This window comes from Stegostoma tigrinum, chromosome 12 (genome assembly GCF_030684315.1).
Source record: "Stegostoma tigrinum isolate sSteTig4 chromosome 12, sSteTig4.hap1, whole genome shotgun sequence".
NCBI classification, from domain to species: Eukaryota; Metazoa; Chordata; class Chondrichthyes; order Orectolobiformes; family Stegostomatidae; genus Stegostoma; species Stegostoma tigrinum.
The window spans coordinates 79,052,127-79,076,899 of NC_081365.1; the positions used below are offsets into that span (position 1 = coordinate 79,052,127).

Sequence of the window (24,773 nt, forward strand, 5' to 3'; positions counted from 1 at the left end):
GAAGTAAAAACGCAAAATAAATACGGTTTTCCACCAACAATTCTGTCCTTTCCCTTTGGGTTTGCTCCGATTTCAAATTTCAAAGCAGAAAGCAGGCAGATCAACCTATCACGCTCTTGGGGCGTAATGTTTACATGCAAAATGAATGTCAAGGACATAGTTGTTGGTTAGACTGTAAAATTAAATGGCACATAAAGCTGCAGGCTGTGGTTCAACAAAGGACACCAATTCAGCTCAGTCACAAACTGAACATGTTGAAATAACTAGCAAACTATCCGGAAATTTGCAAAGGCTCTGCCTATTTGGGAGCAATTTTATCCAATTTCCAGCAAGTAAGGAGATTGGGGTAGTCGGAGAGAGATAGCTTTGTGTGAAATTACCCAGAGAACGGACCCTTCCAGGGAGACAACCTTAGCCAGTCCACAGGGTCGCGGTGTGTGAAACGGACACAGCGACAGCCTAAAGGAGGAGGGGAAGTAGGAGGAAATGGGGGGGGGGGGGGGGCGCAGGGAGGGAGGTGACAGAGATGTGACATGGGGGGGGGGGAGGGAGAGAAGGGGGGTTAGGGATGGGGGGATGAGGGAAGGGGGCGAAAGAAGAGGGGAGGAAGGGGGGGAGAGAAGAGAAGAGGGGAGGAAGGGTGGGGAGAAGGGGGGGAAGAGAAGAGGGGGGAAGAGAAGAGGGGGGAAGAGAAGAGGGGGGAAGAGAAGGGGGAGGAAGAGAAGGGGGAGGAAGAGAAGGGGGAGGAAGAGAAGGGGGAGGAAGAGAAGAGGTAGGGGGGAGAGGGAAGAGGAGGGAGAAGCGGGGAGAGAAGGGGGGAAGAGGGAAGCGGGGGGGAGAGAGAGGCGGGGAGAGAAGGGGGGAGAGGGAAGCGGGGAGAGAAGGGGGGAGAGGGAAGCGGGGGAGAGAGAAGGGGGGGAAGAGAGAAGTGGGGAGAGAAGGGGGGAGAGGGAAGCGGGGGGAGAGGGAAGCGGGGGGAGAGGGAAGCGGGGGAGAAAGAAAAGAAAGAAAGAGAGGGGGAGAGAAAAAAAAGAGAGGGGGAGAGAAAAAAAGAAAGAGAGGGGGAAAGGAGGCGGCAAGACTGAGGTGAGGTGGGAATCTGGATGGGAAGGAGATGGAAGGAGGAGATGGAGTGAAGGAAAGAGAGATGGAGGGGCACAAAGTGAGAGAGGGCAAGATGCAAGGAGGAGAAAAGTGATGGAGATAGGAATGAAGGGAGCAGGAGGGGGGGGGATGGAGTGAACAAGAGGGAGTATTACAGTGCCTGAGATGTCCAGTATCTGGTCGGGACTGGCACTGAGCTCTTTACAAGTTGTTAATGAACATACAAAACCACAAGGTGCACACAATAAAAAGTCACCTGATCGGCCAGCAAACTAAGTTTTAGACTGCTATCCATCTAGGACAGAGAATGTTTATTAAAATAAAGGCTTACTCAGTCAGTTACCATTGTAATATTTCATTTAAAATAAGGGATACATTGACAGGGATGGTCCTGAGAGCACAGGTCTGCACTCACGTCCTTTGTCAAGCTGGCCTGCTCTTTAGAATTTACAGAATTGTTTAGAAATGTCCCTGTCTCCTTGGTCACCCTATCCGGTGGCCTCGGCCCTCCCCGTCCCCGCCATCACTCCCAGCCTCATTATCTTTCCTTTCCCAGCTCAGCTCCTCAAAGGCAGAAACACCCCACACCCATCATGTCAATCTAACAATTCTGAGTGTCCAGACCCAGCCCACGTTCCATTCTCCACCACAAAGGGGCAATGCCCTGGGGATATACGGGCCCCTTGTCCTGAGTCTGCATTTCAACGGTTTCCGGAACCTTCCAATACTCGCTTCTGTGCCAGCTACACTCCTGGTGATCTGCCCAACTGCACTACCCTCTCCACCTCCTTCCCCTTCACTGTCTCCCCACTCCCAGAGATAGTAGGAACTGCAGATGCTGGAGAATCTCAGATAACGAGGTGTAGAGCTGGATGAGCACAGCAGGCCAAGCAGCATCAGAGGAGCTGAAAGGCCTTTCTGAAGAAGGGTCTAGGTCCGAAACGTCAGCTTTCCTCCTCCTCTGATGCTGCTTGACCTGCTGTGTTCATCCAGCTCTACATCTTGTTATCTAAAATTGCCCATAGTGTTCAGGGATGTGCAGGCCGGGTGGATTGGCCATGGGAAAAGGCAGGGTTACAGGGATAGGGGAATGGGTGGAGGGGTCAGTGTGGACCTGTTGGGCCGAATGGCCTGTTTCCACACTGGATGATTCTGTTTAAGTTCAGAAAAATGAGAGTGAAATGTATAAAAGTTCTAACATGGCTGAACAGACCATTACATTTTATGACTGACCTGCACGGGCAGTAGTTCACAGCTGACGTATATACAGGGTGGATGCTTTCCCCTGGTTGGAGTGTCTCGAACCAGGGGTCACAGTCTTAGGATTCGGGCTAAGACCATTAACTCTAGGATAAGGAAACATTTGTTCACTCAGCGGGTAGTGAACCTGTGGAATTCTCTACCGCAGAAAGCAGTGAAGGCCAAGTCAGTGAATTTATTGACTGATAAATAAAAGTTTATTAAAAGATGCACAAGGAGAAAGTGTCACTGAGATAGAGGATCGGCCATGATCATACTGAACATCACAAGGTCCAATGGGCTGAATGGCCTACTCCTGCTCCTAGTTTGTGTGTTCCCATGCAATCTTCTTCAGCCCCAGGACTCTCGTGTTCACCTCATCCTTAGATTTCTTTCCGATTTCCATCACTCTGCCCTTGGCAGGTCCCACCTCCAGCTCCCTGGGTCCCCAAGCTCAGGAATTCTCTCCCTAAAGCCCTTTGCCCTTCCAAGTCACTGTGGTCCTTCACAAACAGCCCTCAGAAGGTGGCCTCCCACCCACATGAGGGCTCTGGGTCAAGCTGTGGTCTGGGAGGTTTGACAGCAAAGGGGGTGTTGGGAGATGCCTCTCTGCAGCAGAGGCAGCGGTGGCCACAAGGGGGCACCAGCCCCAGTGCCAGGCAGCTGCCCATGAGGGTCCAGTGGTAGGTGCCAATCCTAGAGACAAACCACCCGCTGGGCAGCTGGAGGTCCTAGCCACAGCAAGGGTTGGGGGGTGGGGGCAGGGGTTAGCCCACAGTCTCCAGGAAGGGAGGAAATTCCTCAGAATTCAAATGGTGTTTCACTGCCTTAAAACAAAATATATTTAATTGTTACAAGAACGTAACACAGTGGCCGAGTTATCAGAGAGGATGTCGAAGATGGAACCATTCCCTTGGAAATACGAGCTGCGCGCGAACTCTTGCCCCTCGGGTGATAGCACTTCTCTGACACGCTCGCAATCCGCAGGGAATGTCTGTCGGTCCCTCCGACCTCTCAGCCATCCCCTCAGCACCCACCCTGGTACTGCATGTGCCGCTGTGCTCACCCAGCACCCATCTGCGTAGCTGCCTCCTACCATTTCATCACAGAGCCCCTACAGTGTGGGAGCAGGCCATTCAGCCCACCGAGTCCACAGTGACCCTTTGAAGAGCAACCCACCCGGACCCATATCCCCCCAACCAATACCCACCCTTTCCCTTGTAACCTTGCACTTCCCTTAGTTAACCCACCTCACCTACACACCCCTGAACACTACAGGCAGTTTACCATTGCCAATCCACCTAGCCTGCACATCTTTGGACTGTGGGAGGAAACCGGAGCGCCCGGAGGAAACCCATGCAGACACGGGGGGAATGTGCAAACTCCACACAGACAGTTGCCCGAGGGTGGAATCAAACCCGGGTCCCTGGTGCTGTGAGGCTGCAGTGCTAACCACTGAGCCACCGTGCCGCCCCCATCCTCATACAGTCATGACCATAATCTCCACTGGAGCCGAAACTGCCTGACACCTTCTAGCAACGATGACAAAGATGAGTTTAACTACATCCACCCTGCTGTGCCCATCTCGGGGACTTCCTCCATCCCACAGCATGGGTCTTGTGTTCTGCTATTTCCTGAGTCACTCACAGGAACTGGCCGAAAGTGAGGCCATTGGCTTTTACTAGTCCTGAACAAAATAGGAAATCGGCCAGTTGGCCACTTGGACCCTAGAGCCCGTCCTGGAACTTTGATTGTGTTTTTCTCACTTCTAATAAGATGACAAATTTATAATGTCCAGGCTACAGAAACTACCATGGAATCGCAAAGCTAATTCAAGATTCCCGATAAGATTTTAGACTGTTCTGTACAAAAATATAACATCAGGATAGCGTAGTTGCTCCTGTAATCAGAAGTTAGAAGATGGAACATGTCCTGTGTTATATGTATACCAGCTAACAAGTCCCAATCAGGGCAATAAAGTTGTAACGGCCCTAGAGGAGTAGAGGATTGCTCTCTCATTTTAGGCTGAGGATCACCACACCCTCAGACAAGGGAGAGTTTGAGAGAACAAACCTTTCATGCAACTTCAGCCATTGTGGGAATCAAACCCGGGCTGCTGGTCTCACTCTGTTTTGTATACTAACCAGCTCAGTTAAACTGATACTGCAGCTCTAACAAACTCTTTGCAATAATTGCTTAATAGTACAGAACTTAAACACTTGCAAATCAACATTTTCTCCTGCTGGACTCAGCAGGACTGAAACACAAGATAACGAACTTTACAAAGGAAACATCAATTTCTTACCCTTTAAATTGCTGCCCTCACACTTCAGTCCCTCTGATGAATGGAAGAAGAGAAACTCTGCCCTTAATCCTCCTTCTGCCCAGTGTTAACAGCTATTTCTGTCAAGTTTGTACCTGCTTTATTTCTGTCTTGATTTTGCTGATTCCAGTTCTCTCAGTCTTTGTAGGTCCCGCGTGATCAACTTCATGGATGGAAATGATGGGACTGATGGCAGCGGAGTCGATGGGTCGTACTAGAATACGCAACACAAATGCTTTTGGGAAATTCCATATTTGACCATTGCATTACAATGTAAACTAGAAGTGACCAACAACAATAGCTTGCATTTTTATGGCCTCCTTAAGGTAATGAAACAACACAAGGCACTTCAGGGGATTGTTATAAAACAAACAGTTCACAGTTCCTTGAAAGTAGAGCCAGAAGTAGACAGGGCAGTGAAGAATGCATTTGGCATGCTTGTCTTCATTGGTCAGAACACTGAGTACAGGAGCTGGAAGATCATGTTGTGGCTGTCCAGAACATTGGTGAGGCCACTTTTGGAACACTGCGTTCAATCCTGGTCACCCTGCTCTAGGAAGGATGTTGTTAAATTTGAAAGAGGTTCAGAAAAGATTTACAAGGATGTTGCCAGGGTTGGAGGGTTTGAGCTACAGGGAGAGGCGGAACAGGCTGGAGCTATTTTCCCTGGAATGTCAGAGACTGAGGGATGACCTTATAGAGGATTTATAAAATCATGAGGGGCATGGATAGGGTGAATAGACAAGGTCTTTTCCTCAACCTGGGGGAGTCCAAAATTAGAGGGCATAGGTTTAAGGTGAGAGGGGAAAGATTTAAAACATACATAAGGGGCAACTTTTTCACACAGAGGGTGGTGTGTGTATGGAATGAGCTGCCAGAGGAGGTGGTGGAGGCTGGTACAGTTACAGCATTTAAAAGGCACCTGGATAGGCATATGAATAGGAAGGGCTCAGAGGGATGTGGGCCAAATTCCGGCAAATGGGATCAGGTCAGATTGGGATGCCTGGTCAGTGTGGACAAGTTGGGCCAAAGGGTCTGTCTCTGTGCTGTATGACTATAAAATATGACATCAAGCTATAAAATGTCAGATAATCCAAAACTTGGTTAAGTATAAGATAACAAAGTGTGAAGCTGGATGAACACAGCAGGCCAAGCAGCATCTCAGGAGCACAAAAGCTGACGCTTCGGGCCTAGACCCTTCATCAGGTTAAGTATTTTGGTTTTAAGGAGTACTTTAAAATGGAGAAGCAAAGGGTTCACAGGTGAGGGAGAGAACTTCTGACTTTCCAGCACCGATAGCTGAAGATTCAACAGTGAGTGACAGGCCAGTAATAATTGAAAGACACAAAACTGAGTACTATGTCCAGCTCTGGTTTCCGTATTAAGTCATAGAGCACATGGAAACAGACTCTTTTGTCCACCTTGTACATACCAGACGGTGGCTCAGTGGTTAGCACTGCAGCCTCACAGCGCCAGGGTTCGATTCCACCCTCCGGTAACTGTCTGTGTGGAGTTTGCACATTCTCCCCGTGTCTGTGCGCGGTCCAAAGATGTGCAGGCTAGGGTGGATTGGCCATGCTAAATTGTCCATGGGGGGGGGGGTGCAGGGGGTTGCTGTAGGGGAATGTGGGGTTACAGGAAAAGGTGAGTCTGGGTGTGGTGGAGTTCAGGGTGTTGGTGCAGACTTGGTGGGCCGAATGGCCTGTTGTTTCCACACCATGGTGTTCTTAACGAATAAAAAAAATCCCAAACTAAACTCATCCCACCTGTCTGTGCTTGGCCCATATCCCTCCAAACCTTTCTTATTCATGTACTTATCCACATGTCTCTTAATGTGCCTGCATCTACCACTTCCTCTGAAAGTTCATTCCACACACAAACCACTCACTATGTAAAAGAAACTGCTCCTCATGTCTCTTTTAAAACCTTTCTCCTCTCACCTTAAAAGTACGGCCCCTCACCTAGAAATCTCCTGCCGTTCACCCTATCTGTGTCCCTCATGATTGTATAAACCTTTATAAAGTCAGCCCTCAGCCTCCTCAGCTCCAGTGAAAAAACTCCCAGTCGATCCAGCCTCTCCTTATAACTCAGACCCTCCATTCCTGACAACGTCCTGGTAAATCTCTTCTGAACCCCCTCCATCTTAACAATATCCCAAATTAATACAAGAAGCAGTTCAGACAAGATTCACTTGACAGACCCCTGGGATGAAGCAGGAGGGTGTGGGTGGTTGTTGTAGGCAACAGAAAGGTTGAGGTGACTGGGCCTCTACGCTCTGGGGTTTAGAATAAGAGACGATCTTATTGAAACAAAAAAAAGGTGGGCAGAAAGGGTCTGGAATGTACTGCCTGGCAGGGTAGTCAAAAGTGGCAAACTTCACTTCAAAAAGTGAACTTGGGAGTGTCATAACATTGGAGGCTATAGGCTAGTGCGGGGAAGTGGGACTGTAGTAGGTAGCAGGATACTGTTGGTGTAGATCTGATGGGCTGAAGGGCCTCCTCTGTGTGCTTTTACGGGCCCTGAGGAGCCATGAGAGGGTGGATGCTGAGAAGGTGTTTCATCCCGAGGCTTGAACTAGGGGACACACCTGAAGGGCAAGATTCTACTTTTAAAGAAGAGGAATTCTTCTCTCAGTGGGGTAGCGAATCTGTGGAATTCTGTGCCACAAGGGGCCGTAGAGGCTGGGTTGTTGAGTACACTCAGGGCTGAGAGGGGTAGGCTCTTAAATCAGTAAGGGAAACAAGGATTCTGCAGGAAAAGGCAGGAACACGGAGTTAAGGATGACCAGCTCAGACATGACCTCATTGAATGTATTATGGACCAGACCAGAGCAGACCTCCGCAAAATATTTTAAGAAAGGAGCATAGATCATGGCTTTTAGTTATTTTAAAAGGCAGATGTGAAGGGCCATGTTCCAGATGCAACGCAACTGGTCAAACTACTCGACGTTGAGCAAAAACACAATTTATTTAACAACTGTAGTTGAAATACTAACAAAGGACAGAAGAACTGAGGATAGCTTAACTCTACTGAAAATCTTAACTGAATAACAGACTCTGTAATTGTTACTAATTAACTAATCCAATACAGTAGTATCCCACAAACACACCCCCTTGGCAACAAAGGCAAATTCAGAAAATTAGATTTAGTAACCCAAAGGGAAACCCCAGCTTCTAGCTGTAACCGAGAGGTGGAAAAGATAGTTTTGACTTCTTCAAACCCACAATACCCACTGCTTAAAACTAAACCTAAAAACTTAAACAAAAACGAGAAAGCCTGGTCTGAGAGAGCTGGCCACACCCAGCCAGGCTGCCTCTATTGTTCCAACTTGTTTTAAAAAAAAACCCTGAAGGCCTCACAAGCTGTTTACTCCAGTCGTTTTGGTAAACTGCTTGAAACCTCTGCCTTACAATCTCTCCTTAAAAATAAAATCCAGGACAAAATAACCTCTTAAAGTCACAACATAGTCACAAATGGCTGAACAGCACTCGATGGGCTAAATGGCCTAATTCTATTCCTACGTTTTACGGTCTTATAACGGATCATCTCTCAATAACATAAACAGGAGCTTAAGGTCTTTTGAAGACAGTAAAACTTACTTTCTACCTCACTCACTGCAGGGCATAAGGCTAAATGAGGCCGACTGGCCTCTGAAAATGCTGGAATGGTTCTTTGCCTCTGTTTCCAGGTGGTTGCAAATCAGCTAATGAGAGAGTTACGTTCTGAGGTGACTGCGATAGAGGCAGACTGGACCGGTCACAGAATGGTAACAAAGATGGCTGGGAACGCGTCAGCAAAGAGAGTCATATTTACTTCAGAGCACCCCCTGCAGGGTGGTAGTGTGTCTAGATCCAAGTTAAAGACCTCCATGGGATTGGGGCTCGCATTAGGACACGCAATGTTGGGCCTGCAAACCCAACTCCCAATGTTAGGCATTACATGTGGGATGGGAGCCATAGGGGAATATAAACCAAACAACTGCGACAATTTTAAAAATAAAATAACACCAAAATAGGTGCCAAATCTGAGGGTATAAATTAATAATCAACAATAATTTTGTCACGGTGAAAAACGAATTTGTTCTTGACAAGCAGCAATGTTACAACTATAATGCTAACACTGACCACTCTTTTCAACTCCAAACTCCTTTCCACTCAGAATGTGGTGAAGCAGCTTCTTCATGTCAAAAGGGCTCAGGTTCATCAAAGTCTCGGAAGCCATCTCCCCTGCACATCCAAAGAGAACGTGTTTTCATTAACAAACACCAACAAGATTACGCATGCAGTGTGCCCCACACACACACTGTCACCAACTGGGACAGTGTTTATAAATCTCATTGGCTTTTCCCCCATTTGCATGTCTCTGCTCAGAGTCACTGAGTGGAACTGAATGTCCTCCATTTGCTCAGTTTGGGCTTGAGGGGGCATTTAATTGAGCAGGAGGTTGCTTACTGCCTTGTCACCTTTTCCCCAGTTAAACTGCTTGATTGTCTTCTTGTTCCCGCTGCCAATTAAAACCCAGAGGTTACCAATCAATGCCTACTTAAAAAGCTTCATCTAGGCAAAGCTGATATCCACTCAGCGATAGGCAGGGTATTCGCGGCTTTATGAAAGGGTTATTGTTGGCGTTGCATGAAGCACTACCCAAGCTCATGATGCCACCCAGTCTTTGGATGAAGCGAAGGAAGTCTACAATGAGATCCTGATGGAGACGGTGTGGCATGGTGGACCAGTGGTTAGCATTGGGTTCCAGGGATGGGACGAGTTTGGGTGGAATGCTCTTCGGAGGGTTGGTATGGACTTACTAGGCTGAGTGGCCTGCTTCCATGCTGCAAGGAATCTATGAATCTGTCTATGAGACAGATATGCCACCTCTGGCTCCTGATAGACTTCATTATGATGTCCAACAAGCCAACATCATTTGTTTCCATAACTAACACAGACTAATCTGCATCTTATTATCAAAGTTGCTGTTTGATAATTCAGACTTGAGCACTGCTGACAAAGTTTTGTCTAAATTTTCCCATTGTGCACCATTCAGTACATCTGCAAGAATACTGATGTAAAGGGGAAAAACATTTTATACGCTGTAAGAAGAAATGTGCTAATTGGTTAGCAAATGGGCTATGTTCACTAGAGGTGTTGTCATAGAGAATGCACCAGTTTGATGATGACTGCCAGCTAACTGTCAAGTTTTGTTTAAATTTAAACCAGGCAGGTTGACTCTGTCCTCAGGCAAGTGTGTTGACCAAAATGATTGGCTATCATGTATTTTGTTGAGTTGAAACAGGTGCAATGTGTAGACATGTTATTCCTGTCTCCAAAGAGCAGAATCTGTGCAGTAATATACATCGCTTCCAGCAAGGCAAAGGGCCTGTATGTCCAGTAGGACACTGTCATTCAAGCTCACAATCTCAAACGTCAGCATAATTCTTAGCATTTCTCAAGATTATGTGCTAAATGCGGTCCAGTCATGGAATCAGATCCAATCTTTGGTGCTGTGTTTTGCAAACACTATCAATACCACTCCTGCAGTGAGTAATGTGGTACATAAATTTGAATGCAATGTGATGCCACGTGTCTTTTATCATATATCATATTCACTCAGCTTGACCAATCAGAGCCAATCAGCCTGGTTTAAGATTTAAACAAAGCTTGGCAGTTAACTATCAGTCATCATAAACTGGTTCATTCTCCATGGCAGTAGTACTGCTGGTGTCCCCTTGCCCACATGATCAGCACTCTTCTCTCATACAGCATAAATGTTGTTTTCTCTCTACATTTGCATTGTTGTGAAATATCCTGATGAGTGAAAGATAAAAAGCTATGACAAAATGGGTCTTTTCTCAGCCATACTTGTTCAGCATGGAGTCATTAACTCAGGGATATCCTTTAAACTTCAACACAATGGGCCCTCTCACAGAAATTATTTCATATCACTTCTTTACACGCCATGCTTAGAAGTTTGACTGGGACAAAATATAAACAAATAAGCATCAAATTTCATGTCAAGCTCAAAGCGAACACAAGCACATATTTTGAGGGGACTGGACATTATGTGATAATCAACTGCAAAACCATATTTTTCACACTTCCCAGGAATTCATGCAACAATAGAGATGGGGAGTGCAAGTGGAACGGAAAATTAAAATGGGGAAGTTTTACTGCAGCTGGACAGGACTTTGGTGAGACCACACCTAGAAGATAGCCTACAGTGTTGATCCCACTCATTCAGAGCAGTTTATCAACCCACCGAGAGGGTTTATGTTATGAAGAAAGTTTTGAATGGATTGAGCTGACCTCCCTGTGAGTTTGGCATAATGAGAATACTAATCTTTGTGTTCATTTTATTGGGTGATTGATTGATTTATTGTTGCGAGATACAGTGAGGGAGGGAAGTTAACACAGCGGTAGTGCCCCGGCCTTTGGAGGCAGGAGGTCCAGGTTCAAGTCCCACTTGCTCCCAAAGTGTGTAGTAATATGGAGGGTCCTTTTGTGAAGCTGTGGTAGTATCTCTACCTCTGGACCAGGTGGCCCGGGCTCAAGTCCCACCTGCTCCAGAGGGGTGTAATAAATACCTGAACCGGTTAATTAGAAAAAACACAGTAAAAAAAGTGTTGTTTTGCGAGCTATACAGGAAGATCATACCATACAAAGTGCACCGGGATAGCAGGAACAGAGCGCAGAATACAGTGTTACAGCTGCAGAGAGATACAGGTCCGAATTAACATTTGAGAGGTCTGGATATTTGGACATTTGAGAGATAGAACTGGGGATGATTTATGAGATCCTGAAAGAACTGACAGAGTGAATACTCCTGTAGGTGAGGCCAGAACCAGGGGACAGAGTTTAACCATAAGAGGTCCCTTTCTAAGACTGAGATGAAGAGAATGTTTGTATTTGCAGACAGCAGTATTATGCAATGCAAAATCCCATCGGACTTTTTGTTTGATGGACAAGTAAAACTGATTAGTGGAGGAGGGGGGCAAGGTAAGGGGTGCAGGCAGGAAACGGGGGCTGGGAACCACAGCTAGGCCAACGACTGACTGGCAGAGCAGGCTCCTACATTCCTCTAAGCACTTCATGCTGAGGTGTGGGCTCTGAGGGCGTGGTGCTCGTGTGGAGACAGGAGAAATGGGCTCTGCAGCGATGCTGACTGCACAGAGGACGTGAGCGTTTCTCGGAGCCTTCGGCAGATAGGGCAGGGTAAGCTGGATGAGGGAAAAAGGGGCAGGCGGAAATAGCGGGGAGAGCAGCTTTCTGAACCAGGTCTTGCCCTCCACATAGACACGGGCCTACCTGAGCAGCTAAGGCTGTAGGCCAACTCTGTAGCCATCACCTGGATGATCAGCCCAACTCGCAGCCTGAGCATTTCAGCAAAGAGGCAGGGCTCAGTCCTCACATACATCGCAAGGTAGACCATGATTTCCTGGTGGACAGGGCAGAAATAACATGTAAATAACAGCAGCAGTGCAGTAACCGATAGCCCTCACCCCAAGCAACAGACCCTACCTGAGTAAGGACGGCTAAGCTAATGTCTTGTCCACTTGCTTCATAAATAAGCTGCGCCAGCTCGTTCGGTGGCAATGGTCTAGAAAAGAACAGGAAGATGTCACAGTCCTGCAAGCTTTCAAATCCTAGAGTAAGAAATTGAGAAGTAAATCTAGAAATAAGCCTGAAGTTCAGGAGCAGCTGCAAGATCCACGCTACACTCAGTCCACCATCATCTCTTCGCATCCCATCAATTAGTATTTTACCATCAACATCTGGAGACTAAAAATGAGTCCTCCAGAAGCTTGACACCATCCAGGACAAAGCAGCCCCCATCTGATTGACACTACATCCACAAGTACCCACTCCCTCCACCACCGACTCTCAGTAGCAGCAGTGTGTACTACCTACAAGATGCACGGCAGAAACTCACCAAAGATCCTCAGTCAGCACCTTCCAAACCCACGACCACATCCATCTAGGAGGACAAGGGCAGCAGATATATGGGAACACCACCAACTTCAAGTTCCCCTCCGAGCCACTCCCCATCCTGACTTGGAAATATATCGCCGTTCCTTCACTGTTTGCTGAGTCAAAATCCCAGAATTCCCTCCCTAATGTCATTGTGGACCAACCCACAGCAGGAGGACTGCAGCGCTTCAAGGAGGCAATTCATCCACCACCTTCTCAAGGGCAACTAGGGACGGGCAAGAAATGCTGACCCAGCCAGCGACGCCCACATCCCACAAAATGAATAAACTAAAAATAAAGCAATTCTGTTGTCTTGGTATCCACTATGGTGGGGTGTCCACTTGTAGAATGATAGAACATTGAACAGCACAGCACAGGCCCTTCGGCCCACCAATTTGTGCTGACCTATTATCCTAATAAGATCAAACTACCGTGCATACCCTATATTATACTATCCTCCACATGTGCCACCAAATAAAGCCATTTGGTCCATAATCCCTCTGCTGCTATCCAATTAGTGCCATTCTACTGCTCAGCTCCCACGGCCCTGACAATCTTTACTTTTCAGTGCTGTACCAATTATCTGCTGAAATGTATGATTCAATCTGCATTCGGATGGCACACCTCCAATTGATGCATCACTCTGCTCATCCCCTCTGCTGCTGTCCCCAACCCCTCTCCTCTCAAGCCCAGTGTGAATAGGTCCCCCTGAAACTGGGTCAAATACTAGCGAGTTTTGAGAAGATTTGTAGCTCAGGTTGAGGTTCTGGATGTGAGTTTGCTCGCTGAGCTGGAAGGTTCGTTTTCAGACGTTTCGTCACCATTCTAGGTAACATCATCAGTGAGCCTCCGACGAAGCGCTGGTGTTATGTCACGCTTTCTATTTATAGAATACTCAAATTATACGTCAATACGTCAAATACTCACGTGGTGATGATCCGCTCTCGTGGCTCTGGGGGCAAACCCACCGTCAACTGCTTCTGATGGGCCAGTAGAGCAGTGCAAGCCTGGACACCAAACACAGGACGCGTCAATGACACACAGTTTATAAAAGCTATCCGAGGGTGAAGACTTTTGTTACTGCTCAATGCATAACAGGATGGCGAACACAGAAGGAGGGAAAATATTGAAAGCTCGATTCTGAACACACACACACACACACACACACACACAGACCAATTTTTACAACATCATCGGATCAGATCCATCAAGAGCAGAAGTAGGCCATCCTGCCCTTCAAAATCAGTACAATCATGGCTGATCTGACTAATCTCAACTCCACTGTCCAGCCTACCCCCATGTAACACTTTACTTTGTTACCAATCAAATCTCTGTTTATCTCAGCCTTGAATATACTCAATGTCCTCAACCAGGGTCTCTGGGAGAGAGAATTCCAAAAAATGGCCCAGAGGAAAGTAATCCTTCCTTATCTCTATCTCGAATGGGCCAATCCATAAGACATAGGAGGAGAAATAGGCTGTTCAGCCCATCAAATCTGCTCCAACATTCAATGATTTGATCAGCCTCAAGTCCACTTTCTTGCCTTTCCCAATAAACGTCTCTGATAAAAATCTGCCTCACTCAGCCTGGAATATAATTAATGAACCAGCTTCGACAGTTCTCTTGGGGGGAAAAGAACACCAAAGAGGTGTGACTCACGGGGAAATGCCTCCTTATCTCCATCTTAAATTTTATTTTTAAATATTTAAAGTATATTTTAATAGTGTTCCCCCCCACCCCACCCCACCAACACAAGGGGAAACATCCTCTCTGCATCGACCCAGTCAAGTCCCCTGATAATCTCGCATGTTTCAATATGGTGACCTCTCATTCTTCTAAACTCCCAACAGTGTAAACTACATAGCCAGTAACTCAGCTATCCACGCCTCACCTCACAGCACAGAAACAGAAGCTTGAAACAGGAGTACGCCTTCAAGCCTGCTCCACCAGTTAATATGATCGTGGCTGACCGTCTGTTTCAACACCCCATTCCTGCTTTCTCCCCATACCCCTCGATGTCTTTAAAATCTGAAAAAAAAAAGTCTCTCACTCTCTTTTGAATATATTCACTGATTTGGCTTCTAAAGGGTCATCCCTTCACTGAGGCTGTGCCCTCTGGTTCTCATCTCTCCTAGTAGTTGAAACATCTTCTCCACGTCAACTCTGTCCAGACCTCTCAGAATTTTGTCAGTTTCAACAAGATCACCCCACCTCCCTGTTGTTCAAAACCCCACTGAGTACAGCCCCAGAGTCCTCAACTGCTCCTCATATGACAAGCCCTTCATCCCTGGGACAGAACATAGAACAATACAGTGCAGAACCGGCCCTTCGGCCCTCGATGTTGCGCCGACCTGTGAACTAATCTAAGCCCATCCCCCTACACTATCCCATCATTATCCATATGCTTATCCAAGGACTGTTTAAATGCCCCTAATGTGGCTGAGTTAACTACATTGGCAGGCGGGGCATTCCACGCCCTTACCACTCTCTGAGTAAAGAACCTGTCTCTGGCATCTGTCCTAAATCTATCGCCCCTCAATTTGTAGCTATGCCCCCTTGTACAAGCTGAAGTCATCAACCTCGGATCATTCTTGTAAACCTCCTATGGACCCTCTCTAATGCCAGCATGCCCTTCCTACCATATGGGACCCAAAGCTGCTCACAATATTCCAAATGCAGCCTGACCAGAGCCTTATACAGCCTCAGCAGTATGTCTCTGCTTTTGTATTCTAGCACTCTTGAAATGAATGCTAACCTTGCATTTGCCTTCCTGACTGTCAACTGAACCGGCATGTTAACCTGAAGTGAATCCTGAACTGGGACTCTGAAGTCCCTTTGTGCATCAGACTTTCGAAGCTTTTCCCCATTTAGAAAATAGTCTATGCATTTATTTTTGCTACCAAAGTGTACAACCTCACACTGTATTCCACTTGCCACTTCTTTGACCACTCTCCTAGCCTGTTGAAATTCCTTCTGCAGCCTCCCCGCTGCCTCAGCACTACCTGCTTCTCCATCTGTGTTTGTCTCATTTACGAACGCAGCAACAATGCCCTCAGTTCTTTTGTCCAGATCATTAATGTATAATGTAAATAGCTGTGGCCCCAACACTGAACCCGACAGAATTCCACTCGTCACCGGCTGAATAAGATCCCTTTATTCCCACTCTCTGCCTTCTGCCAGTTAGCCAATACTCTATGCATGCCAGTGGCTTGCCTCTAACACCATGGAATCTTAATCTTATTTAGCAAGCCTCTTGTGTGGCACCTGTCACAGGCCTTTGGGAAATCCAAACAGATAAAGTCCAGTGGCTCTCCTTTGTCTACCTGGATTATTACTTCGTCAAAGAATTCTAACAGGTTTGCCAGGCATGATCTCCCTTTGACAAAAACATGCTGACTCAGCCCTGTTATATCGTGAAATTCCAAGTACTCCACAATCTCTTCTTTAATAACGGACGTTAAAATCTTACCAATGTTCGAGGGTCAGGCTAATCAGCATATAGCTTCCTGTTTTCTGCCTCTCTCACTTCTTGAACAGGGGGTTTAAATTTGCCATTTTCCAGTCCTCTGGGGTCCTCCCTGACTCCTGAAGCATTGCTTCTACAATCTCTTTAGCTATCTCCTTTGCTCCGTGGGTCCCAGTGATTTATCCACCCTCAGGCCTTTCAATTGCCCCAGCACCTTTTCCTTCAGAGGTGGCCTCTATGCTCACCCATGCCCGCCTGATGCTCTTCAAGTTCAATGAGCAACTGGAAGGCTTGTGCCAATCCCTTGGCGACACATACCTCAGCCAGAATCTCGATCCTTTTCCTCAACATGCCCGAGATGTAGCGGATCAATCCCCATTCGAGGTTTTGGCCAGCTTTGCTGTACAGCTCTGTCATCAGACTGCGTACAGTGGCACAGTTCTGTCCTCCAACGTTTGTGTCCCAGTCCAGGCCTCTGGATCACAGCGAGGAGAGAGGGTGCAAATGTTTTTTTAGTTAAAATAAGAAAGATCCACCCTTATTTCAACACCAAATGCTGTGCGTACCGCGCTTATGGTTTGACAGCAGAACATCACCGTGATGCTATGGTCCTTTTTTTTTGTCATCAAGTTTGTCTCAGGAATCAAATATTTCATTCACTGCCCATCTCTAATTGCCTTTGAACTGAGTGGCCTGTGAGGGTTACTTCAGGGGGCAGTTCAGGATAAACAGCATTACCATGGGCATGGAGTCACGTGGAGTAGGCCAGACTGAGTGAGCCCTGCAGGTCTCCCTCACACGGAGGGCATCAGAGATGGGTTGTAGCATGAGAGCTGTCATGGTCTCCAACACCCAGATCGGTTTTCAGCTCCAGATTTATTACAAACTGCATTTAAAGTTCCACCGGCTAGGATTCGAACCTACGTATCACCACGGGCACTTCTCTGGGTCTGTGGGTTACTGTAACACAGTGACGTTACTGCACTACATCATCTCCCTGACTCACTGATTCCCAAAAAAACCGAAGAGTGGGTGACCATGTATATCAATGGCCTGGTTGGAGAGTATAATCAGGACCAGAGGTCGCTGGCAGGGACCTCCATGAAGATGGTTTCATCTATTGAGGGGCTGGAGAGTGGAGGGGTTACCCAGTATGATGGAAACCTAAGGCCTGAGGCCTTTCCCCCAAAGCCTCCCCTCCGTGGCCTCCGTCCTCGGCCTCACCTGAGGCCCATCCCCCACTGCCTTGTCTTGAAGCTTTCCCCCGATGCCTCCCTCCCCAAGGCCTGGAAGAAATGAGCCCCACGAGGGATCCTCAACTTCAATGCCCTCACACGAGGTCCGCCTACAGCGAAGGCACCTTTGCCAGTCTTCACACGTGCCTCCCAAACGGAAGAAGCTTTGGGGCCGAGATTTCAAAAAAAAAAGACAGTACCACAGGCAGCACATGGTGGGCGTGAGGGTGAGGGTTTGAGCCGACCACGTGGCTCTGTCAGGTAGCATGGACGGCAGTCCACAGTCCAGCAGCTCACTGAAGCCTCGTGAAGGCCAGGCCAGCTGTAGTGGCCAGTTTCCAGTGGGCAGCCTGGTGGCCTGGCCCCTCCTACACCAACCCACTCCCACCTCCCCTCTGACCTCATCCAACCTACACCCTGGCACGGGTCTGTCCAACCCAATAACGGGCCCCCAATAATGGGCAATTATTGACAACTGGTGCCCATGGGTTTTGGACAGTCAGTGAGGCGGGCGGTGTGGGTGTCGGCACTGGTGGAAGTGGGTCCTTCCTTGAAGGAACTCTGGAATCACGGAGGTGTTTCTCTCCCTTTTTCGCCATCACTTTGTTTTACTCCAGCGATGGGGTGATGCCCACTCTCCCAGGCCACTGAATAGCCAGTTGGCTGGTGTTTGATCTCCTCAAGCACCAGGGTCTGCCCTCTTTCTTGACCTTCGAACTTAAGGTTGAGTGGGGGGGTGGGGAGGAGAGAGTTTGTTTTGGGGGACGGGTTGAGAGGTGAATTCATATCCTGTGTAATCCTGTCCACCTTAATTATGGGTGAGTCCTGGTCGAATCACCCACCAGTTTCCGCAGATGGGATCTAACCCAGAAACCAGTCCAGGTTTTCCATAACAACACCACCATTTCTCCCCGCTCGCCATGGACAGGCACGGACAAATTGGGGGGGATATCCACGAGCCTGTGGCAATTCAGTCCATGGGTCAGCAGACACACAGCCAAACATGTCTGCCATCTGACTGGCTTTGGGGTGGGGGGGGGCACAAAAGAGGGCACAGTGTTTATTTGCCCACAGCCACCAGCTTTCTGACTTGCAAGGCAAACGAGTGCTGGTGACCAGCTCAGCTTCAGAGTGAGCACAAGAAGGAATCTGTTCCTGCAGCAAAGATTCACAAGGATGCTGCCAGGGTTGGAGGGTTTGACTATAGGGGGAGGCCGAATAGGCTGGGGCTATTTTCCCTGGAGCGTCGGAGGCTGAGGGGTGACCTTATAGTGATTTTCAAAACCATGATTGACATGGAAAGGGTGAATAGTTAAGGTCTTTTTGCTGAAGCGGAGCGGGGGGGGGTGCTTCCAAAGCTAGAGGGCATAGGTTTAAGGTAAGGGGGCAAGATTTAAAAGGAACCTAACAGGCAATTTTTTCATACAGATGGCGCGTGTATGGAATGAGCTGCCAGAGGAAGTGGTGGAGGCTGGTACAATTACAGCATTTAAAATGGGTCTAGATGGGTATCTGAATCGGAAGGGTTTAGAGGGATATGGGCCAAATACCGGCAATGGGACTAGATTAATTTAGGATATCTAATCGGCATGGATGAGCTGGACCGAAGGCTCTGCTCCTGCGTTGTACAGCTCGATGACCAGCAGGCAGGCAGAGACTGGTTAAATTGTGCAAGGAATCCCATACAAATCTGTGATGAACTGCAGGATTTTCTTCACGTGGCACAGAGCAACCTGGGCCCAGCTTGGTCTGTCAAAAACCAGCACAGAACTGACTGCACGATTAACTCTCCTTCACTTGTAACTCAACTAACAGACAACAGAGAACATCTACAATCCGTAGCCATTCGTAGGGAAAGCAGAACGAGTGTTATGGTCTTTTCTTAGAAACACAAGCAGCATCCCTGAGCTCAGCTTTAAATACGATCTTCACATTTGTCTCAGAGAGGATGGAAAGACAACAGTGTGGGCTGAAACTGGGCTCAAATATTTCAATGTTACTATGATGCAGCCAGCGATATTCAAAAGCTTTGTCAGATGATCACTGGCATACAATGGTCGCAGCGACAAACTTAAAAATAAACCTGAACTGATGCCAACGGGCGATGAGAATTCTATCCATGTGATGTAACTGTAGGGGCAGGGGTGGGGAGGGTGCCTGGCTCATGGTGGTAGCTTTTCCCTTCACCACTAATCTCAACAAGTATTAGGATTCTCGAGACAGATTATCACATGTATATTTAAAGACCCAATGTAATACAGCGGAGTCCCACATGGCATTTGCAGCAATCTTGCCTAAGATTTTGGTTTTCCTGAACAGCATCAGAGGTAGGATTGGAATTAGGCCATTCAGCCCATCAGATCTGCTGTGCCAGTCAATGAGTTCACATTTGGTCTGATGATCCCTCAATGCCACTTTTGTGCCTTTACCCCATAACCCTTGATTCCCTTCTTGATTAAAAATCCATGCGTTCTTGTATATACTTAGTGACCCAGCCCCTCTTTGGTAAAGAATTTCACAGATTCATTACCCACAGATTGAAGAAATTCTTCCCTATCTCTGTTTTCAATGACCCCTTATTCTGAGATTATGTCCCCTGGTCCTAAACTCTCTCACAAGGGGAAACAATCTCTCCACATCTACCCTGTCAAGCCCCCTAAGAATCTTGTACGCTCCAATAAGGTCATGTCTCATGAGTACAGGCCCAAACTACTCAACCTCTCCTCGTAAGCCAGTCCCTCCAAACCCAGGATTAGATCAGCGAACCTTTGCTGGAATGTCTCCAATGCCAACGGACCAAAACAGTTCACAGTATCCCAGCTATAGACTTGCCCTGTATAGGTTTAGCAAAACCTCCACATTTTTATGCTCTGTTCCCTTTGAAATAAGGCTAACATTCCATTTGCCTTCCCTATTACTCACTGAACTTAAATGCTGGGTTTTTTTGTGCTATATGGATGAAGACTCCCAAATCCCTCTGTTCGTTAGCTTTCTTCAGTCTTTCTCCATTCAAATAATATTTAGCTCCTCTATACTTCCTGCCAAAGTGCATAACCCCATACTTTGCTACATTATATTCCATCTTCCAAATTCTTAGCCACTTGCTGAATGTGTCTACATTCCTCCCCGCGGACTCTGTCTATCCTCACCACTTGCCTTCCCATTATTCACTCTGCAAACCTGGTGATGGTACATTCACTTTCCTCATCCAAGTCATTCATACCTATTGTCAATGACTGTGACCCCAGCACTGATCCCTGGGCACTCCATTGTTACAGGCTGCCATTCTGAAAATGACCCCCTCATCCTGACTCTTTACTAGTTAGCCAATCTTGTATTTAAATACTACCTCCAAAAACATGGAAACTTATTGAATGGCCTAATGTGTAGGGTATTTTCACTTGAATGAGATAACAACAATTATTCAGTAAACTCAGCAAAAATCCTCAGACATCTCCTTCCAAACCCACAATCACTGCCATCTGGAAGGATATACATGGGAACACCATCCCCCTGCAAGTTCCCCTCCAGACCACTCACCATCCTGACTTGGAAATATATCGCTATTAAGGGCAGCACGATGGCTCAGTGGTTAGCACTGCTGCCTGACAACGCCGGGGACCCGGGTTCGATTCCACCCTCGGGTGACTGTCTGTGTGGAGTTTGCACGTTCTCTCAGTGTCTGTGTGGATTTCCTCCGAGTGCTCTGATTTCCCACCATGGTCCAAAGATGAGAAGTTTACGGTGGATTGGCCATGCTAAATTGCCTATAGTGTCCAGGGAGGTGCAGGCTAGGTGGGTTAGCCATGGGAAATGCAGGGTTCCAGCGAATAAGGTTGAGGGGGAATGGGTTACTCTTCAGAGAATCGGTGCAGACTCAATGGGCAGAAATGGCCAGCATCCGCACTGTAGAAATCTATGATTCTATGTAAATAAACAGATAATAATGCCATGCCTGCTCATTAGAAAAGTTATGAAAATCACTGAAGGGCCAAGAAACTGATGGTAAGAGCTACAAATACAGCAGAGGAAGCGAGGGCTCTCAAGTGATATCAGAATCAACATGAACGTGGTTCATAATTATAGCCAGTGAAAGAAATATGGGGGACCCTTGAAAAGTGAACACGAAGAACTGTCGTGCTGAATATTTCCAAATGACTATCATTCTCACTTTGAACAATCGCTGCGTTAAGGACATACTCCGCGTCTCATGCTACAGCTGATTATAGCACCCAAAGTTGGAAAGACTTTTCATCCTGAAAAGGGTGCCCAGCTCCACAAGAGACTTCCCCATGAGTGAGCTGTCTCCTCCAGTCTCCCACCCACCTTGGTGAAGACCTCCAAACCCAGGCACATCCTGAAGGGAAGCTGGCATTGGAAAGGCTGAGCCCAGGATCGTTCTGTGTCAGGTCTTGACCCTGGCTTCGTTTTCACACCAGGGAAGGTGGCGGCTACCAGGTACCTCCTGGGAGTGTTAAATTACAGGCCACTCCAGCCCAATCACTTTTGGCCATCAGTGGTAGTCACCAAGAGAGCACAGTGCAGCCCAATAGCTCTTTAAAGGGCATATCCCATGAGGAAAACCCTGGGATAAGGACGAATTTGCTCCAACTCTTCACTGACTTTTAACACTTCAAGATCCTGAAAGGAGGTTTCGTACCGAAGCAGAAACAGAGTGCACAGATAAGACACTGAGCTTTACCAAGCAAAATGTTCCCGAGTGCCACTTACTTAATGACATACAGAATGTATAGGATGTCTGCCTGATCTTGCAGAGTAAGGCACTCCTTCAGCTGTTCCACAAGCGATCCAATGTCCACCTCACCGTGAGCATCCGTTGGCAAACTGAGATCCACTCGGTGATCTGACTTGGTCTAAAACAAAAATAGAAGAAACGCAATTGTTTCCTTTTCAGCATTTTTCATTTGTTTACACCAAACGTAATACTAAATCAAAAAATCACTCAAAGTCTACATGTCTCAGCACAGCAATCTGCTTCGTGGTGTTGTATTTCTGTCACGCTTTGAACCAGATGCCTCACCATTATAAACCCTTCTGTCTGTAGTTAGAGGCTTAGAACACTGCAGCAATTAACTCTCCTCCTGACTCCCCAAAGCCTGTCCCACCATTGACAAGGCACAAGTCAGGAGTGCGATGGAACACTCTCCGCTTGCCTCGATGGGTGCAGCTCCAACAACACTCAAGAAGTTTGATACCATCCGGGACAAAGCAGCCGCATGATTGGCACTACATCCACAAGCACCCACTCCCTCCACCACCGACGCTCAGGGCGCAATGCAGAAATTCACCAAGATCCCAACCCACGACCACTTCCGTTTCAAAGGACAAGGACAGCAGATACATGGGAACACTATCCGCCTGCAGGTTCCCTTCCAAGCCACTCACCATCCTGACTTGGAAATATATCGCTGTTCCTTCACTGTCACTGGGTCAAAATCCATCCCTAACAGCACAGTCTTTCCACCACTGGCTGGGAAAGGCCTACATCTTGCTTGGAAGGAGTTACAATTACCCAACACATGCACACCATGTACACTACGATTGGGCACTCACCTCTGGGAAGCCACAATTCACCTGAACTGGTTTTAATACCCTCTGAGTTACCAACATAATCACATCTGTAACCCACCTCATATCCTTAATTTCTTGAGTATTTGTGTACATGGATAGAGTAATGAAGCAATTCCTGCATGTTTCAAATGTTTTGTTAATCAGCCCTAACTCTGACTTCAGCTTAAAGGTCTTTTTGCTGTAGGTTCAGTTCAAAAATCGGAATCCAAAAACCGGGTGTTTGGGGAGCAGGAGAGAAATAGGAAAGGAGTAAATCAAACAAAGACTAAGACTGGGAGGTATTAAGAAGGGAGTTGTAGATTCTAATTTAAATTCACCCCCAATTGCTTCTTTGTCTGTGATGAAAGGACGGGGCAAGGCGGTGCAAATCAAGGCAAGTCAGTAAAAGTCACAGGTTAGCACAGGGAGGAGGTCCAGCTGAGGGACTGTTACAGGACAGGTTATACAGGAACATGCCGGGCAACGTGTGTGCGTGTGCGAGAGTGCGAGAGAGAGAGAGAGAGAGAGACAGGTAGACAGACAGATAGACAGACAGCAAGAGCGAGAGTGAGAGAAAAAAAAGAGGCGAGACACAAAATCACTACAACACAGTGGCTTCAATGAATAGCACTGTCGCTTCACAGTTCAAGGGGCCTGGGTTCGATTCCACCCACAGGCAACTGTCTGTGTGGAGTTTACATACTCTCCCTGTTCCTGCATGAGTTTCCTTCGGGTACTCTGGTTTCCTCCCACAGTCCAAAGCTGTGCAGGGTAGGGTGGATTGGCCACGGGAATGTGAGGTTATGGGAAGGGTCTGGGTGAGAAACTCTTCAGGAGGGTCAGTGCAGACAGAATGGGCTGAATGGCCTCTATCCACATGGTAAGGATTCTACGAATGCACAGATGGACAGATAATAAGAGTGTTAAAGGTTATGAAGAGGAGGCAGGAACATGGAATCGAGACCACATTCAGTGTTCAGATCAGACACAATCTTGAATGGTGAAGCATGCCAAAAGGGCTGTATCTCCTGCTCCTGCTCCAAACTCACATGTACAGTGCCAAAGGAGACCATTCAGCCCACACATCTGTGCTGGATCTTTGAAAGAATCACCTTCCTTACTCTGTTGCTGCTATTTTGTCCATGATCCCTAGAGCTCTCATCCTCCAGCACCACTTGTATCCCTTTGTCTGACATTTTTTTTCCCTGATCCTAACAACTGAACATTTCTCCCCATTCCCTCCTCCCCTACTCAATGTTTGCGGTCAACAATTGGAATCTACAATCAATGGTTACTGAGCAGTGGAAGAGACTGTTCTACTCCCCGTCTCTCTACTTAAATCAGAGCTTTCAGATTATCCTCAAGGTCAGTACCAGACCACCTCTGTCCCGACATTTACAACCTCTCTTCCTGACTGCAGTCACTCAGCATGTTATCATCCTGGTGAACCTCAGCTGATCTCATCTAGGGCTTCAGTTTCCCAGTGTAAAGAAGGTGAACAGCGAAAAAGGCATAGAGTTTAAAAATAGCAAAGAGGGCAGCAGGGATCTCAAGAAAACAAGGCAAACTAGACAGAGTAGAGAATTTCCCCCAAAAGGAGGAGCCAGAGTGCAGCGGGAGGCCACTGATATACAACAGGTCCGTAAAAATATCAGCATTCATTAAACAAGCTTCAACCAGAGAATGTGGAATTCACTCCCACAGTGAGTGGCCGAGGGTAATAATGGAGAACATTCACAGAGAAATGAGAAGATGGGAACAGTGGATTATGGAGATGGCTTCAGTTGAGGAAGATATGGGAAGTGGCTTGAGTGGAGTTTAAAAGAGTAGCACAGACTGGCTGGGCAGAATGGCCTGTCTCTGTGACTTGTGGA

The 24,773-nt window shown here is 47.3% G+C and overlaps 1 protein-coding gene across 2 annotated transcripts in view; it reads right to left on the reverse strand.

Annotated features, from left to right (window-relative positions):
* LOC125457171 (phosphorylase b kinase regulatory subunit alpha, liver isoform-like) overlaps positions 1 to 24,773 on the reverse strand; it is a 109,674-nt gene that overhangs the window by 18,412 nt on the left and 66,489 nt on the right. The window contains exons 21-28 of one of the 2 annotated variants that reach the window (XM_059650494.1): positions 22,060 to 22,202; positions 16,412 to 16,568; positions 13,555 to 13,634; positions 12,178 to 12,256; positions 11,965 to 12,094; positions 8,791 to 8,892; positions 4,762 to 4,880; positions 1,361 to 1,399 (exon numbers count right to left, since the gene is read on the reverse strand). In XM_059650494.1, the coding sequence (XP_059506477.1) occupies positions 1,361 to 1,399; positions 4,762 to 4,880; positions 8,791 to 8,892; positions 11,965 to 12,094; positions 12,178 to 12,256; positions 13,555 to 13,634; positions 16,412 to 16,568; positions 22,060 to 22,202 (849 nt within the window). The remainder of the gene's footprint in view (positions 1 to 1,360; positions 1,400 to 4,761; positions 4,881 to 8,790; positions 8,893 to 11,964; positions 12,095 to 12,177; positions 12,257 to 13,554; positions 13,635 to 16,411; positions 16,569 to 22,059; positions 22,203 to 24,773) is intronic. The other variant, XM_048541025.2, reaches the window with a different exon arrangement.